The sequence below is a fragment of the Drosophila simulans genome, chromosome 3R (assembly GCF_016746395.2).
Source record: "Drosophila simulans strain w501 chromosome 3R, Prin_Dsim_3.1, whole genome shotgun sequence".
In the NCBI taxonomy this organism is placed as follows: domain Eukaryota; kingdom Metazoa; phylum Arthropoda; class Insecta; order Diptera; family Drosophilidae; genus Drosophila; species Drosophila simulans.
Window position 1 is genome coordinate 26,653,665 of NC_052523.2, and position 20,433 is coordinate 26,674,097.

The following is a 20,433-nucleotide window of genomic DNA, read 5'->3' on the forward strand; positions in this document are numbered from 1 at the left end:
CCGCGGAGCGATCAGATGGAAATATTTCGAATTAGCTATACACATTTCGGCTGGCCAAGTTAACACAGCTGGGAGAAGAGCAGAAGAGCGATTCGATTCGAAAATAAGACACAGATACCACTGAATATAGCGTATATATTTGTGATTGTGCATGAACAAGCAGTTATAAATAATTTCTGGCAAAAAATCAGCAACTTTTTCCGTTGATCTCCAAGTATAGAGCGTTGGCTCGCTGCCAAAGCGAATTGCGCATACGCCGTGTGGTCCATTCCTATTTTCCTATTTTGTGTGTGCGTGTTGGTGTTGGTGCAGGCATGCGTGTATTAGATAATATGTGTGTGTGGTTGGTTGGTCTCTCCCAATATTTTCTATGGAGAAACAAAAAAGTCTCTTTCGCATTTTTGATTTTAAGGGAGCCACAATGAAGACTTCTCTTTTGTTTGATGGTTTATTGTGATAGTCCACCAGTCTTCCCTCACACAGCTGATAGGTCAGGGAAGTGGGTGGGCCAGAGGTGTGGGATGGACCCCTCCCCCGCAGCTGTCCACGCTGCCAAATTGTTTGTCAGCTTCTCACATTTTCACATCGCATTTTCAGCACATTTGTTTTTTCTCTCAACTGTGGCTGCTGATTTTCTTGGTGATTCTGTTGTGGCATGGCTCATTAATTTGCGTCTAATTAGTTTTGATTTTCGTTTGTCAATTGGGTGGAACAAGGACTCATTTTCCTCCGCCCTCGATCCCCCCCAGCCCCCCCTCAACTTCCGCGCATCATTTTCCTCAGCTGACTTGACTTTGGCAAAGAACTTGTCGCTGCACAGATCAAAGTGGGCAGGCGAATGACACAAAATAAATATTAAATAAATATGAAATAAATGGCTCGAGTTGTTGCCCGCTTTGCCCATATAGCCGTTCTGGTTTTCCCGCATTTCCCTCTCTTTCGAGTGCTTTCCCAACCTTCGACAGCTGTCGGCCAATGCCAAGTGAAAAATTGACTGTCGGCTGTCTTAAGCGATTTTCGATGGCAGATCTCGCCTAAATCCAACTCGCATCACGAATAGAGCATTATTTTTTACTTACCCTATTTTTCAAAATGTACACCTATGACGAACAGCATACATATATGCTAAAATCTTTAGCAATTAGAAATGTTTCTTTCTGTGTACATGTTTTCGCATCAATTTCCCATTCGTTTCGTTCCATTTGTTGACCAAATTTGGTCAAGGCGCAGTTCATTGTAATGCAATAAAATTCGCCAACGAGACCAGCGACAATAACAATAGCAAAAATCCATTTCCCTGGCATTTCAGCTGCATCCCCCCGCCAACCCGCCCCCTGAGCCTCTGCTCTTTGTTCTTGTTGGCCATCATGTCCGCTGGTCTTTTGAAAGCTCAGACATCTTGGCATGCAATAAAAACAAACCCCAGAAGGAAAAGGGAAAAGCAGCAAAAATGCAGTGGCCCCGGAAAATTCTGTGGGTGGGAAAGGGGGAGGCACTAGCTTGTTGCATACAAGGAAAATAAAGCAGATGGGAAAACAGGCAGGGCTCTGCTTTTTGCATTCTGGACGAGAGCCAAAAGTTTTGTCCGAGGACCCAGTGACATGACAAGCGGTTTCTGCCGCCTTTCCCGCTCCTTAGAGCTAAATGGCTGAAATAATGTATTCATTTCTCCTCATGCCAATTGCCCGATGCCATTTAACACTTCCTCGAGGGGCTGCAAAATGAAAATGGGAACGTTAATGGACTGGTCACTCAATTCGCCAAAATGGACGAGCCCAGGGGGCTAAACAAGGCTGGGCAGGCACAGTGGGGTTAACCTCGATTACGGATGCTGAAAAGGAATCCCCGATGATCCTGTGGGATGACTGCATTGCAAATGAGGTGCAGCTATTCCTCGGTTTGTTGACGGAAGACTCCTCGTGGTTACTTGAATATTTCAAGGGAATACCAAATGAATTAAATCTGGTAGCCGCACGTCATCACTCTGAATAATTTCACTTGATGAAATAAGGAAAAAACGTATGAATTTGCATGCAAATCAAATCATATCATATTTCTGCCCCAATAAAATGGACAGCTCTTTTCTTTTCACCAAAGAACATTTATCTGCTTTATTTTATTTATTCGACTTTCGTTTTAATTGTTCAGATCTAACTACAAGTTCGATACAATTAAGGGGCTTAATATGTTTTTGGGCTGCTGAGCACTTATCGATCGACAACTAAGACTATTATTGTTCGAATGTATATATCATATATCTAAGTATGTATAGTGGAGTATATAACCGTACTCGTAAAATGTTCCTCTATATTGAATTTTCGTTTAGATGTAAAACTCTTTAATTTTCGATTAATACATTTTGATTATCCTTCGATATGAATGTGTGTGCTGGTGTGCGTGTGTGTGCGTGACTCTCTGTGGCGCGTTCAGATTAAATTTCAATTTCAAATTAAATTTTCAGCGAAACCCCTCGAAAAAGTCTCGGCAAACTTGGCCCACATCCGCTTAGAGAGCTCAGAGCGTTTGATGAAACTTTAATTTCCATTTGGACACACTGACAGCAATCAAGTTAAACTGCCCCGGCAAGAGTTAAATGGCCGACCACGCCCCCTCTCGGCACCCGCCCCCTTTTCCGGGCCCATTGTGAAGTTTCAATGCCCGCTTTCAAACGGGGTCAAGTGTGTGTATGCCCCTCGAGGACTCAAGTGCTCAGGCTCGAAAGAAAACAATAAAACGCGCTGCGGCGTGGCAAAAGGAAAAACAACCGAAAAATATGAAAGCTACAGAAACCAGCAGAGAAATATAGAAAGAAAAACAGCCATTGAACAAAAAGCAAAAACCCAAAAAGGCTGAAACACAGCCGCCTCGAGTGCGGCTAGAAATCGATAGAAAAAAAAAGAAAAAAAAGTCCGCCCGACACTTTTCAATTGTCGGAAAATTAAAACGCCCCATTTAAAGCGGGCAGGCAAAATGGTAAATGAAAATTTCTCGGTGTCACATTCAATGCATTACTTTAACAACAGAATGTGAATTAATTTTGTAGCTGATGGAAAATCGCAGAAAAAAGACTATAATGAAAGACAAACAACGAGGTGGCAGCAAAGTGTTCAATGAAAAATGCAAAAAATTATGAAATTAATTTCTGCTCTTCATTCGCTTCCTCTAGCGGTGGCAACTCTACTGAATTCTTTAGCTCCTGCTGCTGCGGATTTTTCAGTGGTTTTTCTTCGCCTTTTCCCGTGGCGACTTGCCGCTGCGGAAAACTTTCTTTATGTATGCAGAGCAAAAAAAAAGACTATCAGTTGCTCGGATGAATTGAAAACTCGCAGTAACACGACAATGCGAAAGAAATATTTTCAAAGCTTTCCAAAAGAGGCAAACAAAATTCTTTAAGCAACTGGATTTCATTAATTATTTTCCGAAATAAACTGCAATACGAAAAACTAAAAGTTTGCGTTGTGATATCACTTAAATAGCACATTGTGTGAAACCCATGAAACCCACTTGAATGACTTTTCTCTCTGTGTATCCATGTGTCTCAGTGGCGTCGTGTGTAGTGGTGTGTGGCGCGCATTGTGCACTCCCAAGACTACCGTTACTAATTAGCGCGCAACCTAGTTTAACAGTTCTTCGAGGGTTTATCTTCCGCCCGCGGTGATCCCCCTGATCCCTCCGCCACCCATTTCCCATTTCCCTGGATTTCCCCGCCTATTCCCTGCGCTTTTTCCCACTTTTCTCACTCAACTGAGAGTTGAACCTAGTTGAGTTCCCTTTCTTATTAAATGGAAACCACCGCGACTTGACTTGTAGCCTTTGCTTTTGTAGCGTCTTCATTTTCCTGCCTTCTTTTCCTCCTCAAAGCTGCACCGCAAGAAAAGATGATATCTTGCACCTGTTATGTGGTCTATATGCCTATTAATCAAGTTAACTCCTAGTTATTATGAACGCATTATTTCGTTGTAAAAACGAATATTGAGCTAATGGCTTATACAGTCTCCAGACAAGTATGTTTTATGGATATATTTTGCTTAGTTATGTTTCATTGGAATGATTTTTTGCAAGCATTGTTCTCTGTGCCTCTTGGGGGCTCTGTGGGTTGGGGGAGCTTGTCTCCTTTCTAGACAAATATAATTTCATTGCGCTCCGCTTTGTGGGGCGACGGCTGGCGCTGGAAGGCGTAAACGTTGACGATTAACTGCGCCATGAAAATGAAGCAAAATAAAACGATTAGAACTAAATACAGAAAGATATCGCGCAGCATCGCTGGGGTTGGGGCTCTTCACTCGGGCAGAGGCCACAGCTCCAGACTCCGGCAGACTCCAGATGTCATGGCTCCTCGGCTGAGTTTCCCGCTGTTGCTTTTCCGGCTGCCCCCCGTCTCATTGCCTCATTACGCTCGTGCGAATGGGAAATGGACAACGGAGGCGGAGGTGGATTATGTGGAACCAGCTGCAATGAAAAGCGGAAGGGGAAATCGTGAGCGAAAAGCAGATGGAAATAACGGCCAGATTATTCATATACCTCCATCACGCACGCCTGGCAAAAAATAAATAAAGAACCAGCAAAGGAAACCCCAGTAGATAGAAACATATCTTCAATGAGTGACAGATTCAAATGAGATGGCTACAGATACTCTTGCCCAAGTAGTTCTTACTTTCATTACTTATATCAATGGATTTGTGCCCTTTCAAAAAGTATGCTGTGAAATGATATATACTCCAAGACATCGAACTGAAAGATTTGAAACCCCTAAAGATTGGCTGTCCAGGAAATATAGTTTTAATGTAGCGTATTCAGCAGAGTGATTTATCAAAATTATGGCCACAAGGTTACGGAAAAATCTGAGAAAAGATAAAGAAAGTGCGGCGAACAAAGGATTATCTCTGGACAAGGAGCAGTCCGTTGCCTGGTTTCCGTCCTGTTCGTCCCGTTCGTCCTGCTCCCTGGAGAACTGCATGCTGGTCTCAATCTTTCTTTTTCCCCAGCTGCCTGCTGGCAACACGAAAAGTTCTGTCCCCACTTTCTCCACATTCCCACCCGCGACTTTGCGACACAGGGAACAGCACACAAATTACGCATACGCCGCGTGGGCCGTCGCAGGGGATAAGACCGAGAGAGAATGGAAGATGGATTCAAGGATGCGTTGCACAATTGCATTTCTTGTTGCCAGATGCCACTGATGTTTTTTCCCCCTTTGTTGCACATTTGTACTCGCCATGTTGCCCAATATGTTGGCAAAAAAGGAGGAAGGACTCGTAGCTCGTAGTACGTGGCATGGAAATTAAACAAATTAAATTTAAACCGAGCCGCCACAAAGGGAATTAGATTTCCAGATTTAAATGGCAAGTGGGAAATGGAAAAGGCGAGGTTTCCACATGAGCAACATGTGCTCGGAATGCATGCCACTCGACCCGACCCTTTGACCCGCCCTCGGAATTCCCCTTTGAAAGCCTCTTCCCGCTGCATTCTCAACTTCCACTCGAATCCACTCGAAACGCTCTCAATTAGTGGGGAAATAATTTAAGCCAAATTGCATTTCAGTTGCGAAAAAGGATCAAAATCTACGAGTGAAGCTAAAAGTTGCACCTGAAATAATAGAAGTATTCGGTCCGAATTTAATCCGATTGGACTTTTTAAAAAATGTTCGTTAATTGAGAGAGACGTATCTCCTAAACTAATATAAAATATTATAAACTATTGCTGAGTACAACCCGGCAAACATGAATACCCCAGCTTTAAAGCACGATCCATTTTGCCAAGTGCACTTACTATTCATTCAAAAAAGGGTATGCGGTCATGAGTTTTTGAGCTGCATTCGTGGATTGAAATGCAAACTGCAAGCTGCCAACTGCAATCATCGGGCATCCGGCGACCTGGAACGGACATCGCAGCTGGAATCCGGACTCTTTTGCCGCCCCAAAAGTCCTGCGGTCTCTTTCAATTAAACGCTTATCGCATTCGAGGCAGTCGCTGAATAAGTTTTGGTCCTCGACCCCTGAAACTCTATGTCCTATGTCCCATGTCCTGCGTTCCCCCCAAAGAAGAAAAACAATTTTGAAAAGGACGCTGCCGCATTCCATGGCTCGCACATCATTAGGCCGACTTGCGAAAGGACGAAGGGGCGGGCACTTGAAACAAAGCGAAGCGCATCAAAGATTATGAAACTCATTAAAAAAGTTTCGGCGGGGCAACAAATCTAACAAGCTGAGGAATGTGACGCAGCTGCCACGGCCCCCTTTTCCAGCATAACTTAAGGTCAGGAGGAAAGTGAAGAGAAAAGGGCCGGGGCGGTGGAAGTAAGTGGAGGGAGCTGGTGGCAAATGGCCATTGGGATTTGTTCTTTCCTTAAGCTGTTTATTTTTAGCCTCCAGTCTACGAGAAATGGGAGAAATATCCAAGTAAATAGCACACACTTAGTTCGGCACCTCAGAAATACAACTAATGAGATTATTTGAGATTAAACAATCTATCTTATTTTAATTTCAATTCGTTTTAATTTCTCTCTCAAACGGAATCATCGCCAAACTTTATTTATTGCTCTGTGGTCACAAGCCATTAAGCCTGCTTAACAGCACTATTATTTCAGTCGCAGTTGTGCAGTAAAAAAGTAGTAAATAAAACCAAACGACTACGTGATACCCCCTAATAAACGAGTCCCCGGGGAAGGAGCAACTTGCAGCCTGTTGCGTGGAGCGGAAATGTGTGTCTCCTCCTGGATTTTCGAGCGCTTCATAAATTAGATGTCAAAGCCGAAGGATCAAACACCCATGGCAACATGGCAGCACGCACACGTGTGTCTCTGTGAGTGTGTTAGTGTATGCTTCTGTGTGTGTGTGTGTGTGAAAAGGGTCAAAGGTTGTCAAAGGAGCTGGGCGCAGGCAAGAATTTGCGCCGCTGGCGAAAGTTTTGCGGCGCCTGGCAAACTTATTAAAGAGTTCGAAGCCAAACAAATTGGCAAGGCGAAAAAGGGAAAACTTGCCGAGCCATTGCGGCCATTAATTTTCACTGGCGGAGCACACGAAATGCAAATGAAACTTTGCACAGGAATGTCGAATGCTGGCAGTCAGTCAGTCAGTCGGTCGGTCGGTCGGTCGGTGAGTCAAGAAGGGGCCACAAAAGTCAATGAAGTGTTAAATGTCCTGCGGTGTTTCGGGGTTATCCTTATGTTGCCACACACACACGTGTCCAATTTCTGCGGTTCCATTTGCATTTCTGCGTGCTTGGCGTCCATAAATGCCCACAGCCGAGTAAAAAGTTCCCGCTGTCATATAATTAAAGCAACAATGCCAGACAAGCCCGCGGCATAAATCACTAGAGCACTAGAGCCTCTGCAGCTTCATTCATGAGTCTTCTGGCCGGGATTCCATTCATGGACAAATACTCCCAGCTCACGCACTTTTATGAGCAACATTATGTCCCTCCAACCGCCGAAAAAAAGGATGTACACGTTACCAATTTATGCTGAGCCGCTCGTAAACTGCCCAAAAAGGCAAAAAATCCACTAACGAGCCAAGGCGTAAACTCTTTTCCCTCAGTTTCCTTTTATATCACTTCACTTGCAATTCTTTTCGGTCCAACGCGGCGTATGCGTGATATTTCGTCGTTTGCGCTTCGCATTCGCTTTTCCCGTCCAAAAGTCGCGTTGTTTTCAGTTCGACGTTGCTGACGCGACTGCGGCTTTCAGCGATGGAAGCCGCTTCTTATAGCAGTTCGTGGCTCTGGCTTCGTCCTTTATCCTTCGGAATGCCTCGGAAAACCTCACCAGTTGAGCCTCGCTTCGGCTGGCCACTCGGCTCGAAGCTCGTCCTGTCGGCCGGAAATTGTTGTTCAACAAATGCAAAGAGTTCTCAGTCAACAGGCAGAAAAACAAGGAACAAGTGGGCGATGGCATTGCACATCCTGGCACATCCTTGTGGACTGTCGCTGCAACTCACCGAGTGGTGATCCATCGAAATTGCACTGCCCAACATAAATTTCAGATGGATTATAAAGAAGCAAATACTATTCATGAAACCCCTTTTCAAATCGATTCGTAAGTTACGAGAAGGACTACCGCAAAATTCCATCTCGTTTGCAGCGCCTTCCGCCCTGTCATGTTTATATTTCCAGCCGCATCATAAGGCAAACATTTTAATTTGCCATGGCCTGTAGTGCCACGCCCCGCAAACAAACACCGCCCACGCAGGGGAGCACAAATATTGACACTCAACTAAGCCGGCAGGCAAACGCTGACCAAAACCAACGTTGGCACCCCTATATCTATATCTATATCTTTTTGCAGATCCTTAGCTGATGACGCCAATCATGTTCTCGGCACAGGGAAGACAGGGGCGTGGGCGGAAGGGGGCTTCCCTGCCGTCAGTTGGCGTGACAAGCAAGACTTTAGACTTACAGGATGCCGTGGAATGAGGGGCGCATGGAGGAGGGGGAGGGGCCTGGGCAGACATCGGCACAGTTTGTTATTATTTAAATCAGGAAGTCGACGAAATTTCCTGTGCCAGTGGGGCATGGCCAACAAATTGGCAGCTGACTTCCGCAGTCGAGTCAATTAAATTTTCCCTTTAAGTGATTTCTGTCGCCATCAAATGTCGCAGCTTCGGCTTCCCCCATCTCGTTTTTCCAGATTTCCCCACGGCTTCCCTTCCATTTCCCCTCCTCTAATGAGAAATCGATGTGTTGTAATTTGTTCAAATCCAATTTCGGCGTACGGCCGTGGGGGTAACCGTAGTCCGGAGTCCAGAGTCCGGACAAAGCACCTGGCCCCCAATCGTCACAGTATCCTGCGAGAACACTGAAAAAAAAATAAGCTTGAACAAATCTTTGCCAGTCCTTATAGAATGCAGCATCTATTTAAAACTATATATTTTCAACTATATATTTTTGCATCTAATTTGAATGAGTAAATTTTGTGCAGTGCATGTTGAGGACCGTTTTAATGAGTTTTTATTGCGCTTCAGGTGCTTTGATTGCTGCGATTTTTAACTTGATTTACGCGAGTTTAGTGAGCGGCTGGCGAGGGGGCCCTCCACTATTGATTTTTCAATTAAGCCGGACCCCCCTCGATAAAAAGCCCCTCAACCCGCCGAACTCCCCAATGCATTTTGCATGTTTTTCGCGTGTTGCCAACGTTTGTTTTGTGAGAAAGCCGCCGAGGAAGGACTGTCTTTTGTGGCAAGTTTTATGCGCCGCATCCTGTGCACAAACAGAAGGGGGACCGGGGGAAGGGGTGTAGTATAGGGGGGTTCCACTGTACCGAGGGAGGGCCGCCTGTATATGCCATACCGCGTTGTAGCGCAATTTATGCGGTAATTGCTTTTTTAAGCGCTTCGCATTTATCTTTTCGACACAAGTGAAATGAGTTTCTGCCTCCTTTGCGTGCCTTTTGTCGATTTGCCACACCAGCAGCAACAACAACAAGGCAGGCAGCAATAAGGATAACAGCCTGCAAGGATATCAGCAACAACAACTAGCGGCTGAAGCCTCCTGTCACAATGCCAGCGAAAGCCAAAAAAAGAATGCTCAACTACTTACAATGGCATTTTTATGACGTCTTCTATTTGCCTGCGCATCACGTTCTGCCCCACAGCCACGCCCCCTGACCCCTGCACTGCGCGAAAAAATGATACCCCCACCAAAATCGTTTTGAAGAAGTTTCTCAGGGCAAGGGATTCAGTTGCTTGGCACATTTATACAAATTAAATAAGATATAGATATTTATTTCTTATATTTAATAAATAAAAACCAAAGATTTATATAAAATTTTTTTGTGTGAAATATGTAGACAATTTTTTACTGTGCAGTTAACCCACTAAAGCCCCCTTCACAAATATGCAGCATCTTCTGTTATTGTTGTTCATGGAAATGCCGCGAAAGTTTTCCCGCGCCCTTTGACCCCTCCGCTGCCCCCCTCGCCCATCACCCTAATTAATTTAACGCAATTCGCTCAAAAATTACACAAGAAAAGTTGATAAAACGAAACGAGAATGAAAATGATATGCAGGGCGGAAAATGGCGCATCTGGATTCCTGGGACCAGCCGCTTGATTTATGGCGTGCATCTGGTTAATTTTAATTTTATGTTCTGCCCATAAAAATTACCCGTATGGAAATTTGTCATTTTAGATTTAAATGAAATTGGGTTTTCGGAGAGCGCAGGTAACAAGTTGTTGCTGGGAAGGATACTTTCCAGTTTATAATTTGTAATTATAATAGCCAAGAAAATGGGCGTATATAAATATCTTATAAAATTTTTTTATCTTTAAAAATATATACGTGTTTATGATTACACATAATAGACAAGGTACATTTTGTAACATTTATTGAAATATTAAATTTATTATATAAATGATTTTCGTTTTACCGAATGATACCCGTTAAAGCTTTGAGTTTCCAATGGCTCTACACCTGTGCCGCTCCTCTGTTGGAGTTGCTCTCAAACTGTAAACTCCAGATCGGTTATTTCTCTGTTCTTCTTCATCTCTCTCTTTTACTTTAAAACTATATGAGAAATCAACTTTTCAAACAGTATAGTTCAGGATTTTTTCTTAAATTGATAGAGTAATAAATTAACTTACGAGTTGAAAACTCACAGTTTAATTATTTTATTTTATAAAATAGAAGTTAAGTGCACTTTCAAAAAATGCGGTCATACTGCTGAGCTCGAATTCGAACTGTGCGCGGAGTAGGACCGTGCAGAAGTAACAGTAAAATCCCAACCTCCCCCATTCGCCAGTTATTTTCCGTGTTAGCCCAGCGGTCACACTCCGATGTTCTCACCTTAGTGCCATTCCAATTTTGTATTTTAATATACTAGTTACGATTAAACAATTGCGCTGGCTGCAAATTGTTTGTGCTATCCGAGCGATTAGAGTGTTCCAAAAAACCACGCGGGTTTCTGTCAACAAAAGTGGTTTCATACGGTTCTTCGTGTGTCACGCCCAAAAATCCACGGCGAAAAATTCTAGTGCGTGTCAAAAAAGCAAATACAGTGCAATAACAACAACAAAGGGCAGCTAACGGTGAAGCAAACGCTCAAACAAAAAGGCACAACAACAACAACATGGAGGTTAGTAGTGTTGCAATTGTTGCTGCCGCTCAAGTGTCTAAATTGTTTTTCATTGATGTGTTTTTTTTGTGGGCTGTTTGCCTTGAATGATTTCATTTCATTAATTTAGTTTTTGTTTGCCTCTCTCTTCTGCCGATTACGTCAGTTTTGGCTCTCTTTCGAGTTCGTTCTGGAGTTTGCGCTCTCTTCTCGCTCTCTTTCGGCATTCAGCTTCACTCCCTTTCTCCCTCCCTCCGCCTGTTTATTGATTCCCCGTACCATTAATAAATTCATACATTTAATAGCTCTTATTATGTCATCGCTTTCTTTTTTGTAACCTTTGTTTTGTGTCTCGATTTCGGCATATTTAGCATTTTTATATAATTTCGAGCTAAATTCCCTTATCGCGCTGAAACAGCTGTTTTCAATTCGTTTACCGCTATGTCGACCCTTATCTCTCCGGTATCGAGTTACTCACTTCCCAGCAATGACGCTATAGATATCGACCATCCACCATTCGAGATTGTAAATCCCTCGCAAACCTGTGACAGATTGTCATTCTCCCAAATCTTAACTAATATTATGATTATTATAATAATGCGATATAATACAGGATGTAATGGCCGTCTTATGAATTTGTGATATTCCTAATTCTGGTTTTCTCTCGAAATGCGTGGGATAATCCCTGCTCTTTTCTTCCCCCAATTAAACCGAGCAAACCGCTTGGAACCCTTCCTGCACTTAGGAACTATATAAACCGGAAGAAAATCCGAGGGGGCGTCAAAGTCGTATTTAACATCGCTGAGCTGAGTAATTAATCGCCTTTCCTCTGCGTGGACGGATGGACAGCGGACAGCCATCAAAGCAGACATGAAAAGCTATTTTCCCATCCGCGGAATAGGGGCACAAGTACAAAAAAAACAGAAAAACCAAAACAGCAAAGTCGGCCAACATAAAATTGCTCATTTCCGTCGTTTAATTGACGCCAAACACATGAAAATTGACGAAAGACAAAACCATCAGTAGCCGCTGAGCAAAAAAGATTAAACTCGTTTGTTCGCCGGGAAATCCACAACAAAGTGCCTATCTACAGCGCGTTTCGGTACTGTAAAAAGGGCCACTTTAGTTGGGGAACCAAATGGGTGTTTTTATTTTATTTATTGACATTAAATGTATGGCTTTAAAACAATAATTATGGCAACCTCATTATAAAAGAAAACATATCAGTTTCCCTTCTGTTTACTTGCATCCGTTGTTATGATGAGCCGCTTATCAAATAATAATTTATATTTACAATGGGTTTGGCAATCAAGAAACTTACTGTATGCTTATAAATAGCCAACTGAAATATGACACATTGAGCACATGACAGCATAAAAGTTAAGTGCTTTGCTAATATTCAGATTTGCTACCCTGTGAATCAAACCAAGCGCAATCGACCTGCTCTGTTCATTTAGCACCTCACTGTTTCAATATAAATAAATATAAATAAATGTATATATATATTATTATACTTATGAGTTATATATTTGAGTGCTCGGCGAAAGTTGATAATATTGTCGGCTAATGCCGTGACACGATTAAAGCTCTTAAAAATATCCAGCCCCTGAAGTGTCAGACAAAGTTTTCGGAAAAGTTGTTGCCCACTTAGATTTCGGTTGTTAACAAGAGGAAAAACAAGCTTGTGGGTTTTCCGCTGGCTTAAAAGTTCTGCGAGTTCCGTGGAAGTGAGAGTGGAAGTGCAGCTGGCAGAGGACCAGGCCGCCAAGAGACCGCCGGCCCACTTTTATTACCCGCGCATTCACCAGTCGCATTTTCATAAATTTCCACTTACTCATCTGAGACAGGATGTTTGTAGAGTCTAAGGTCTGTAGTCCGGAGTACGCCGTCCGGAGTATGGAGTCCCTCGGATCTGCAACCTTATAACACGGTCCGTTAACCGTTTCTGGCTTGGATGGGCATTACTTCATCATTCGGGCTGGAAGTTTGCATAATTTTCATTTATTACCGCAACCGCTTTTTTATATTTTATGCGCCCTTGTGTGCGAGCAGCTCTCCAATCTGCCATCAAAGTATATGTACATTATGATTCCCTGGGAAGTGACTGACAAGGCAACGACCTGCCCACCACTCCAATTTATCTTACAAATTTAATCTCTTCACATAATTTTGTCTGCGTGGCTTTCATGTAATTACCCCGGCCCGTCTCCTCGATTTTGTCCTGTATTGTTACTTGTCTTCTGGGAAAGTTTTCAGCTGCCATTTTATCTGCTCACAATATACATAAATCTGACACTGCCTTTTTGTTTACGGCCAAAGTTTCCCCTTTCACTTAATAATGCATTTTGTTCTCTCGCTTTTTAATTGCAGGTGAGTTCGATGTTATATAAAGTGTGGTAAAGTATGTGGGAATAAGGATCCATTGTACAATTTGCATATGGAACGAAGTATCTGAATCATATCTGGGATATCATATCGATATCGTAATTCTATCTGCATCCACAACAAGTAGGAGCGTGATGGTCCCAACATAACAAATAAATCAAAATGTATTAAGATGTATGCACTACTTACCATGATTAATTTCACTGCTGATTTATGAATAGTTAATCTCTGGCATGTGTGGGAACTCCGTGTCTTACATAAGGCCATAAATTTCATCAGCAATTTTAATTTGGCAGTTTTCATTACATGCTGACTAACTGACTGGGTTATTTCTATGCATACAAAAGCCTGCATTCCACGCCCACTTAAATGCGGGATTTGCAGCGGTGGCGGTTTTAATCGCACAGAAATCGCGTGCTTTCTGGCGACAAAGATGGTTGCATGCGATTGTTGCCACACTTTGTGGCTTTCCGTTTTTTTTTCTGATCCGGAAAATTACCTCACGGTGGAAATTCTGGTTCAGGGGTCAGCGAACCCGCTGCACTTGCAACTGATTGTTTAAACAATTCCCAGGGAGTGTGTAAACAAAAGATGATTGTGCTTAGATGCACATACCCGTACACCCAAAGTCAAAGACCCCGACGGTCCATGGAAAAGCAGAAGGAGCGAGAAAGGGAAAATGTACATGAATTTTGAATTAATTTACATAGATCTTAATTTGACTGCCACTTAACTTTCACTGGCTGACACCCGTGACAGTTTGTCGCATTACCCAGCCCAGAAACTGCCCAGAAATAATGAGGGAGGGGGTCCTATTACTTACAACATTCCCGGGCAAAAACATTTGCCGGAACGTGACCCAGAGCAAAGGCACTTTTAAATTCAAAGTCAAATGTAAACTACATAAATTTGCGTACTGTTCTGGGGGATTGTGAAGTCTCAAGAGTGAGGACCATAATTTATTATGATTTTCTGCTGGCTTGGCTGACTGGCTGGCTTACTTGGGCATCTTATTGATGACTGGGCTCAGTCTCCAACTGAGAATGCGACGCACGTTTCTCATTTTGTCCAAATGCGTCTGCTGCTCAAATTTCACTTTTCCCCCTGCAACTTTTAGCGACATCTGTGCATTATGTGCGGATTCAATTCAATTCGGATCGGGAAAGTTGGCTGCACTGCAGCCAAGTTTCCGAGTTTTCCATGTTTTCCATGGCCGTGCCAACTGTCAGTTTCTGCCAGCACCCCGGTGATTCCCTGCTTTACGCCCCTCTTAACCGCTTTGATATCGGAGATTCTGGTTGCAACGATGCGGCAGAGACCGAGGCCTATACCCTGTACTTAGACAGAAGAAGGGTATGCTCGGTGATGCTGCTGCCCAAATAAGTATAAGTAACATCTCAACTTAAAAGGTTTCTATATTGCTTGAGAATGGAATTGACACTACAAGCTCAAACCTTTTTTATAGAATCGCCCTTGTAGAGTAGTCCCCATTCGAATCGATTCGACTGTCTTGAGTTCACTTGTTTTAAATGCATTGAGACGGAACTATCGACGTCTCAGTTTTCAGCAGTTGAAACGCCCGACTGCAGCCAGAACCAGAATCAGTATGTAGATATAGCCCGGCCAGAAGCGGATTCCCTTTCGCACTGACCAACTGGGTCTCAACTTTCAGGAGGTCGACCTCCTGGTGTCGGCCAAACCTCTTTCCTTCTCACAAGCTGGCTGCTGTTGGCATGCAAATTGCATAAAATATTGCCATATAAAAAGCATATTCGTGTTCACTGAATATGCAATTGACTGACTCTGGGGATTGGCTTAGACGCAAAAACTTCTTTTCCATCTTACCAAGCTGCCAAAGTTCCCGGGCATATTTCAGCTTTGCGCAGGCACTTTGGGGAGCAGCAGGAAAATGCAATAAAGCATTTTCACCCCGCAGAAAAAAAGGTTTGGGAATACATTTATGGGTTCACAAAGCGGACAATATATCAATGGCTAAGGAAATGCAATGAACTTCGATGGCGCAGGGGAAAAAGGTGGAAAAATCCGACCTTTAGCTTGGAGTATTTGTGTTGGGAATACTTACAAGAAATCTGGTCCCCGTCAAAGACACAATAATACCCAATGATATCGAAGCGTACATAGCTTAAAAAATGCCTTGAGATACAAAAATGCATCTGACTTCACTGTTTTCCTCTGCTGCAAGTGGCAAGTGGCAAGTGGCAAGTGGCATTTTCCCCAGATACGCATTTTCACTCGACACTCGATGCTCATTTTCGTTTGGACGCATCTTTTCACCTTCGGTTTCTGGTTTTCCACGCGCCTAATTGTCGGATTCGGATGGCCATAAAGGCGAGCCTGGTCGCAAATGTAATTAACGTTTCTTGCTCGAAATTTCCGGCTACGAGATCCTCCTCCCCGCGAACTGCAATTTCCCTGGCCGTTTCCCTCGCTTCCTACGCGAATTTCCACCATTTCGAGTTGGTCATTAGCCGGTCCATTTTCATTTCTGTACCTGCTTTCGTGGGACGTGTGCGCGACCAACTTTTCATGCACTTCTGTTTGAATTTCCACAGTTTTCCCGCTCCGCGGGCAATGTGTAATTTTCGATGTAAACGTGACCACTGCCGTTTGTCGCTTCTGGAAAACTGTATTTCGCTGTTGTTTGCCGCTTAATTAAATCGCCTAAGCACCTTGACCGATTTCGCATTCGGTGACCACGACCGCCCATCCGTCAGATACCAGATACATTTGTGCAAATCACCGAAAAACATGTTTCCCATTTCGCCCCGCTGTTCACGGGCTCAGTTTTGTGGGTCACACATGGCCAGGAGGATTTGTTGTGGCCTTAAGCCGGATTTATTACTGTTTCGATTCGGTTTCGGGTTCTAGCTGTATTTTATTGGAAATGCAGAAGAGGTATCTATTTTTAAATAAGCCAGAAGTAGGTACGTGGTCAGCAATTAAACATAAAACTCCACAATATGCAAGTTATTATGCGTTACCAGAGTTCAAGTGTATATGAGGCTGTTTTTGACGGGACCTTAATACCATTTGGGAGCTAAGCAGCTGCTTTCCATTAAATTAAGCCTTTCATGCAACCATATCTTTTGACATGTACTAGCTTTGAAATTGCATAAAATGAGATGACAGAGGGCTTGAGGCGATGGGCGGAGAACCTGGAGAGCAGCTCTCCAAGTAAGTTGGTTTATTTGGAACTAACGTTCCACAGGCCCGTTGCAATTAATGAGCCTGCCACTCCATTTAGCTGGGATCTCGAGACTCATAGTTTATGCGCATCGCAACTTCTAATTGGCTCTCGGAACCCAAAACCCTGACAGACGCACGCCAGTTAACAGTTTTTTAATGCTTAATGTGTCGACGACGAGTATCTGACAGATACATTTCGGTTCCCGTCTAGTTTACCGTGCAGATCTGCATGGTGGGCTGGATTTTGGTATCGAGAACAGGTAGCGTTTGAGCTACTCTACTTGAACGGGGAACATTATACCAGCGGTTTAATATGTTTAGTCACCTCTCTTAGTTAGTTTATACTTCGTCATTTAGAAAGGCATTATTTGGGACTTCAAGGCTTGCCTGAACAGTAACCCTGAAATATTGAAAGTATAACCACCCAGTCATAAACTCACCAAGAGCTATGAATATTACTCGACTGGATCATAACTTCCACTTGAGTTAAGAGTACTCCCCACTTCGACTAGCTAAAATATGTGCTTAGTTTCTTGTTTTGGCTCGAATTTATTTGCTTGGATCTCTAGCGTTTCGGAGTGTCTCCGGAGTGCTGTGAACTCAATTATTTTCGCAATTACTTTTTATGATTCCACAGTTTACAGTTGCTCCACCTCCAGAGGCCTCACTTCTCGATTGGATTGGCATCGAGTGGAGACGAGTGGAGTTGCTATGCCGCTGTGTCACTGGGGGAGTTTGTTCTCTGTCCCCAATTGAAATGTCAACAATTGGCTGCAAGTTGAGGCGTTAGAAGCTGACATAATCGCCCCCGCTGAAGAGACCAAAACGAGGAGCACCACTCGGAAGTGGGTCAGTGGCTGGCATTTAGCATTTAGCCGTAGCCATCAGATGGTCGCACAATATCGGGGAGCGTCATCTTGGCCAATTGTGGGTTTGTTTTGCTAGTACTTGCTGGTCGCGAGACCAGCTTAGCTGTACCTATTGTGGTCGAAACCGGTTGCCAGTTAAAAGCGCTAAGTAAACGGCGGCCAAAGAGGAGTTTAAGCCCCGGTTTTATGGCCATTGTATTGTCCGTCGCGGTTCCTTGGCACTCTTTTGCCCTCGGGGGAAAACCAGTTTTCAATCGGTTTGTTTTCTTGGCTCTTGATTTGCCCGCACTAAATACTAACTACGATATTCCCCCACTTCTCGGTCACGCTTAGCCAGAACATCCATTCCGCCCCCCATGTTTCCAGTAATCTTACAATTGTCGTATGCAAATCACTCGGTTTGGCTGCTTTTCCTCCATGTCTAATGTCGATTTCGTGGCTTTTCGACGACTTCCGCTCGGCTTGTTTATGGGCCACAATTTGTTGACTTATTTATTTGAAATCTGGCGGAGTTGCACAACAATTTCCCACCGAGAAGTCGTTTAAGTGCAGACACCACCGCGGAGAAGTCTTGCCACAGTTGACTGCCCCCGTTCCCCCGCCCACTGCACTGAAACAAATAACGTTAAACTACATTCAGGCATAAATCATACATTCTAAATGTTACGGGAAAAACAAAAGCTTATGTTACAATATTGCAACGTTATTTAGAGTTAAAGTATCAGAAAGCATTTGCTGAACCACAAGTCAATATTATGTATAAAATAATCATTTAAATTGAGATTTAGAGAGCGAATGCAATTCATGGCCTTAGTTTTTGTCGGTGTGCCTAATTTACATTGGCAACTCTTTGGGCCAACTGGCTGAGTGACTCGACTTAAGTTGGCCTGAACCGAACTGAGCGCCTGACTCACTGACTAACTGACTGAATGACTGACTGACTGGATGACTGAGTGGCTGAATGGCTGACTGGCTGAGCGATTGCAGCCTGTCTTTATGTTGGTTCGAAGCAAATGTTGCACGACTCTCGCTTGGCTTTCGATGTGGTTGCCGTTGTCTCGCCTTAATTCGGTGGTCTGGTGGTGCGGTGGTCTGGTGTTTCGGCGGGTCTCTCTTGCCAGTCAGTCGGTGGTGGAACGCAGACCCAGTCCCAAGTCGCAAAGTCTCCGGCCGAAAGCTGCAAGTCGCCTCAGTGCATTCATAATTGGATTTGCCATATTGCGCGCTTCATATTCCGTGTTTCGTATTCCGTATCGATCGGACGACACCTCCTACGAGCTGCAAAGATATTAGTCCAGAATGGAGAGTGCCCTGCCGGTGGCCGAGTTCCAGCAAATAAAGCTGCGTCCGGTGCCAAAGGTCAAACGCCGAGCCCCTCAGCCGCCAGTGAGCCTCCGCCTGAAGCATAAAAATGTGCGAAAAGTAGTTTTAAGTGTCGCAAAACCCCATTTTACCAGACCTGCAAAGCATTAGTTAACTTTCGCTCTCATCGGAAAAGCGGGAAACTGAAAAGTGAACTGTGCAAAAGTGAAAACAATGGCTTTTAGTCGAAGCAAATGAAGAGCAGAAACGTGGGAAGATTTCCCTACGATTAGGAAGCAAACTAATCTGATCCGCACTTGAAATGTTCGGTGGGGAAAAGAAACTCTGTGGGCTTCTGAAGCATTTAATTACATTTTAAGTATATATTTTATAAGATTATGTGTTCCCATTTTAAATTGTCGTTTCTTTGTTAATATTTAATTGAGAAACTTCCTAGAAATTTTTCCTTCCTGCTTTTCCATTAAAATATTTATATTTCCTCCTCTGTCTTTTCAGACTTCTGCCACCACAAAGACAACCACGCTCACCACCCCCGCCAAATTGTATGGCAAGGATCTGAGTGAGTACGATGATGTGGACGTGGAGAGCCTGCTGGCCCAGCTCTCCCCCGAGGAGATAACCATACTGGCCAAAGAAGTGGATCCCGATGTAAGTACCCTTTTGGAGGCGTTGTATCCTAAAAATTTTAACATTCCTATTCCTGCAGGACAACTTCCTGCCGCCAGACCAGCGCAACAGCTATGAGTGCACCAAGGAAGCCACCGGGCCTCTCAATCGCAAGCAGCTGATCGAGCACATCAACAAGCAGGCCATCGAGACCCCGGATCAGCCGGAGTTCGAGCCGTTCGTTCAGGGCAAGGTTCGTGGAAAGAAGTGGGTCCCACCGCCAAGGGATGCCCGCGACATCGAGGCCGAAGAACAAATCGCCATCGACATGGGCGAGGAGTACGAACACGCCCTTAACGATGCCACGCAGGAGGAGATCATAGATCTGGCCGCCATCCTCGGCTTCCACTCGATGATGAATCAGGACCAGTACCACGCCTCTTTGCTCAACAAAGGTCAGCCCGTGGGCCTGGGCTGGGATGGCATCACCAAATCCACTCAGCAGAAGCTCTTCCCAATGGATCCGCCCAACAACACAGATGTGGAGGAGTCCATCAAGCGGGTCAAGGACGATGACTCCAAGCTGATTGACCTCAACTTGAACAACATTAAGGTTTTGCCCTAAATGTTTAATATTTTTCTTAATCCTTATTAACTTAACTCCTTGCCTGTAGAACATCTCGGACGAGAAGCTCGAGCAACTGTTTGCCGCACTGCCTCAGAACGAACATCTGGAAGTCCTCTCGCTGACAAATGTGGGCCTCACCGACAAGACAGCGCTCCTGTTAGCTGCGGCCATAGAGAAGAGCAAAACCCTGAGAGTATTAAATGTCGAGACCAACTTCATCAGTCCGCCCGTGATTGTTAAGTTGGTGCAAGCCCTGCTCAAGTGCCACACCATCGAGGAATTCAGGGCCTCCAATCAGGTGAGTGGGTCCTTCAATTCAACTAAAGTAAAGTAGTTGCAACATGATCTTACTTTTTGATCTATCTTTTCCAG

The 20,433-nt window shown here is 44.1% G+C and overlaps 2 protein-coding genes across 17 annotated transcripts in view; one reads left to right on the forward strand and one right to left on the reverse strand.

Annotated features, from left to right (window-relative positions):
• Positions 1-20,433, forward strand: part of LOC6730247 (tropomodulin) — a 46,095-nt gene that overhangs the window by 19,664 nt on the left and 5,998 nt on the right. For 13 of the 16 annotated variants that reach the window (XM_016177853.3, XM_016177849.3, XM_039295040.2 and 10 more), the window contains 3 exons: positions 19,323-19,475; positions 19,534-20,046; positions 20,108-20,359. In XM_016177853.3, coding sequence (XP_016037003.1) covers positions 19,323-19,475; positions 19,534-20,046; positions 20,108-20,359 — 918 coding nt within the window. Of the gene's footprint in view, positions 1-10,726; positions 11,065-18,630; positions 18,918-19,322; positions 19,476-19,533; positions 20,047-20,107; positions 20,360-20,433 lie in introns of those variants that run through there. The other 3 variants (XM_016177859.3, XM_016177851.3, XM_016177860.3) reach the window with 3 other exon arrangements.
• Positions 3,690-7,702, reverse strand: LOC27207674. The gene is made up of 2 exons (XM_039295047.2): positions 7,453-7,702; positions 3,690-4,449 (listed from the first exon to the last, which is right to left on the reverse strand). The coding sequence occupies exon 2, from the start codon at positions 4,259-4,261 to the stop codon at positions 4,118-4,120; it is 144 nt and encodes a 47-aa protein (XP_039150981.1). The 5' UTR covers positions 4,262-4,449; positions 7,453-7,702; the 3' UTR covers positions 3,690-4,117.

What these genes read in the sequence shown, in the direction of transcription:
- LOC27207674 (XM_039295047.2), bottom strand. Translation starts at nt 4,261, where the DNA reads ATGCTGCGCGATATCTTTCTGTATTTAGTTCTAATCGTTTTATTTTGC.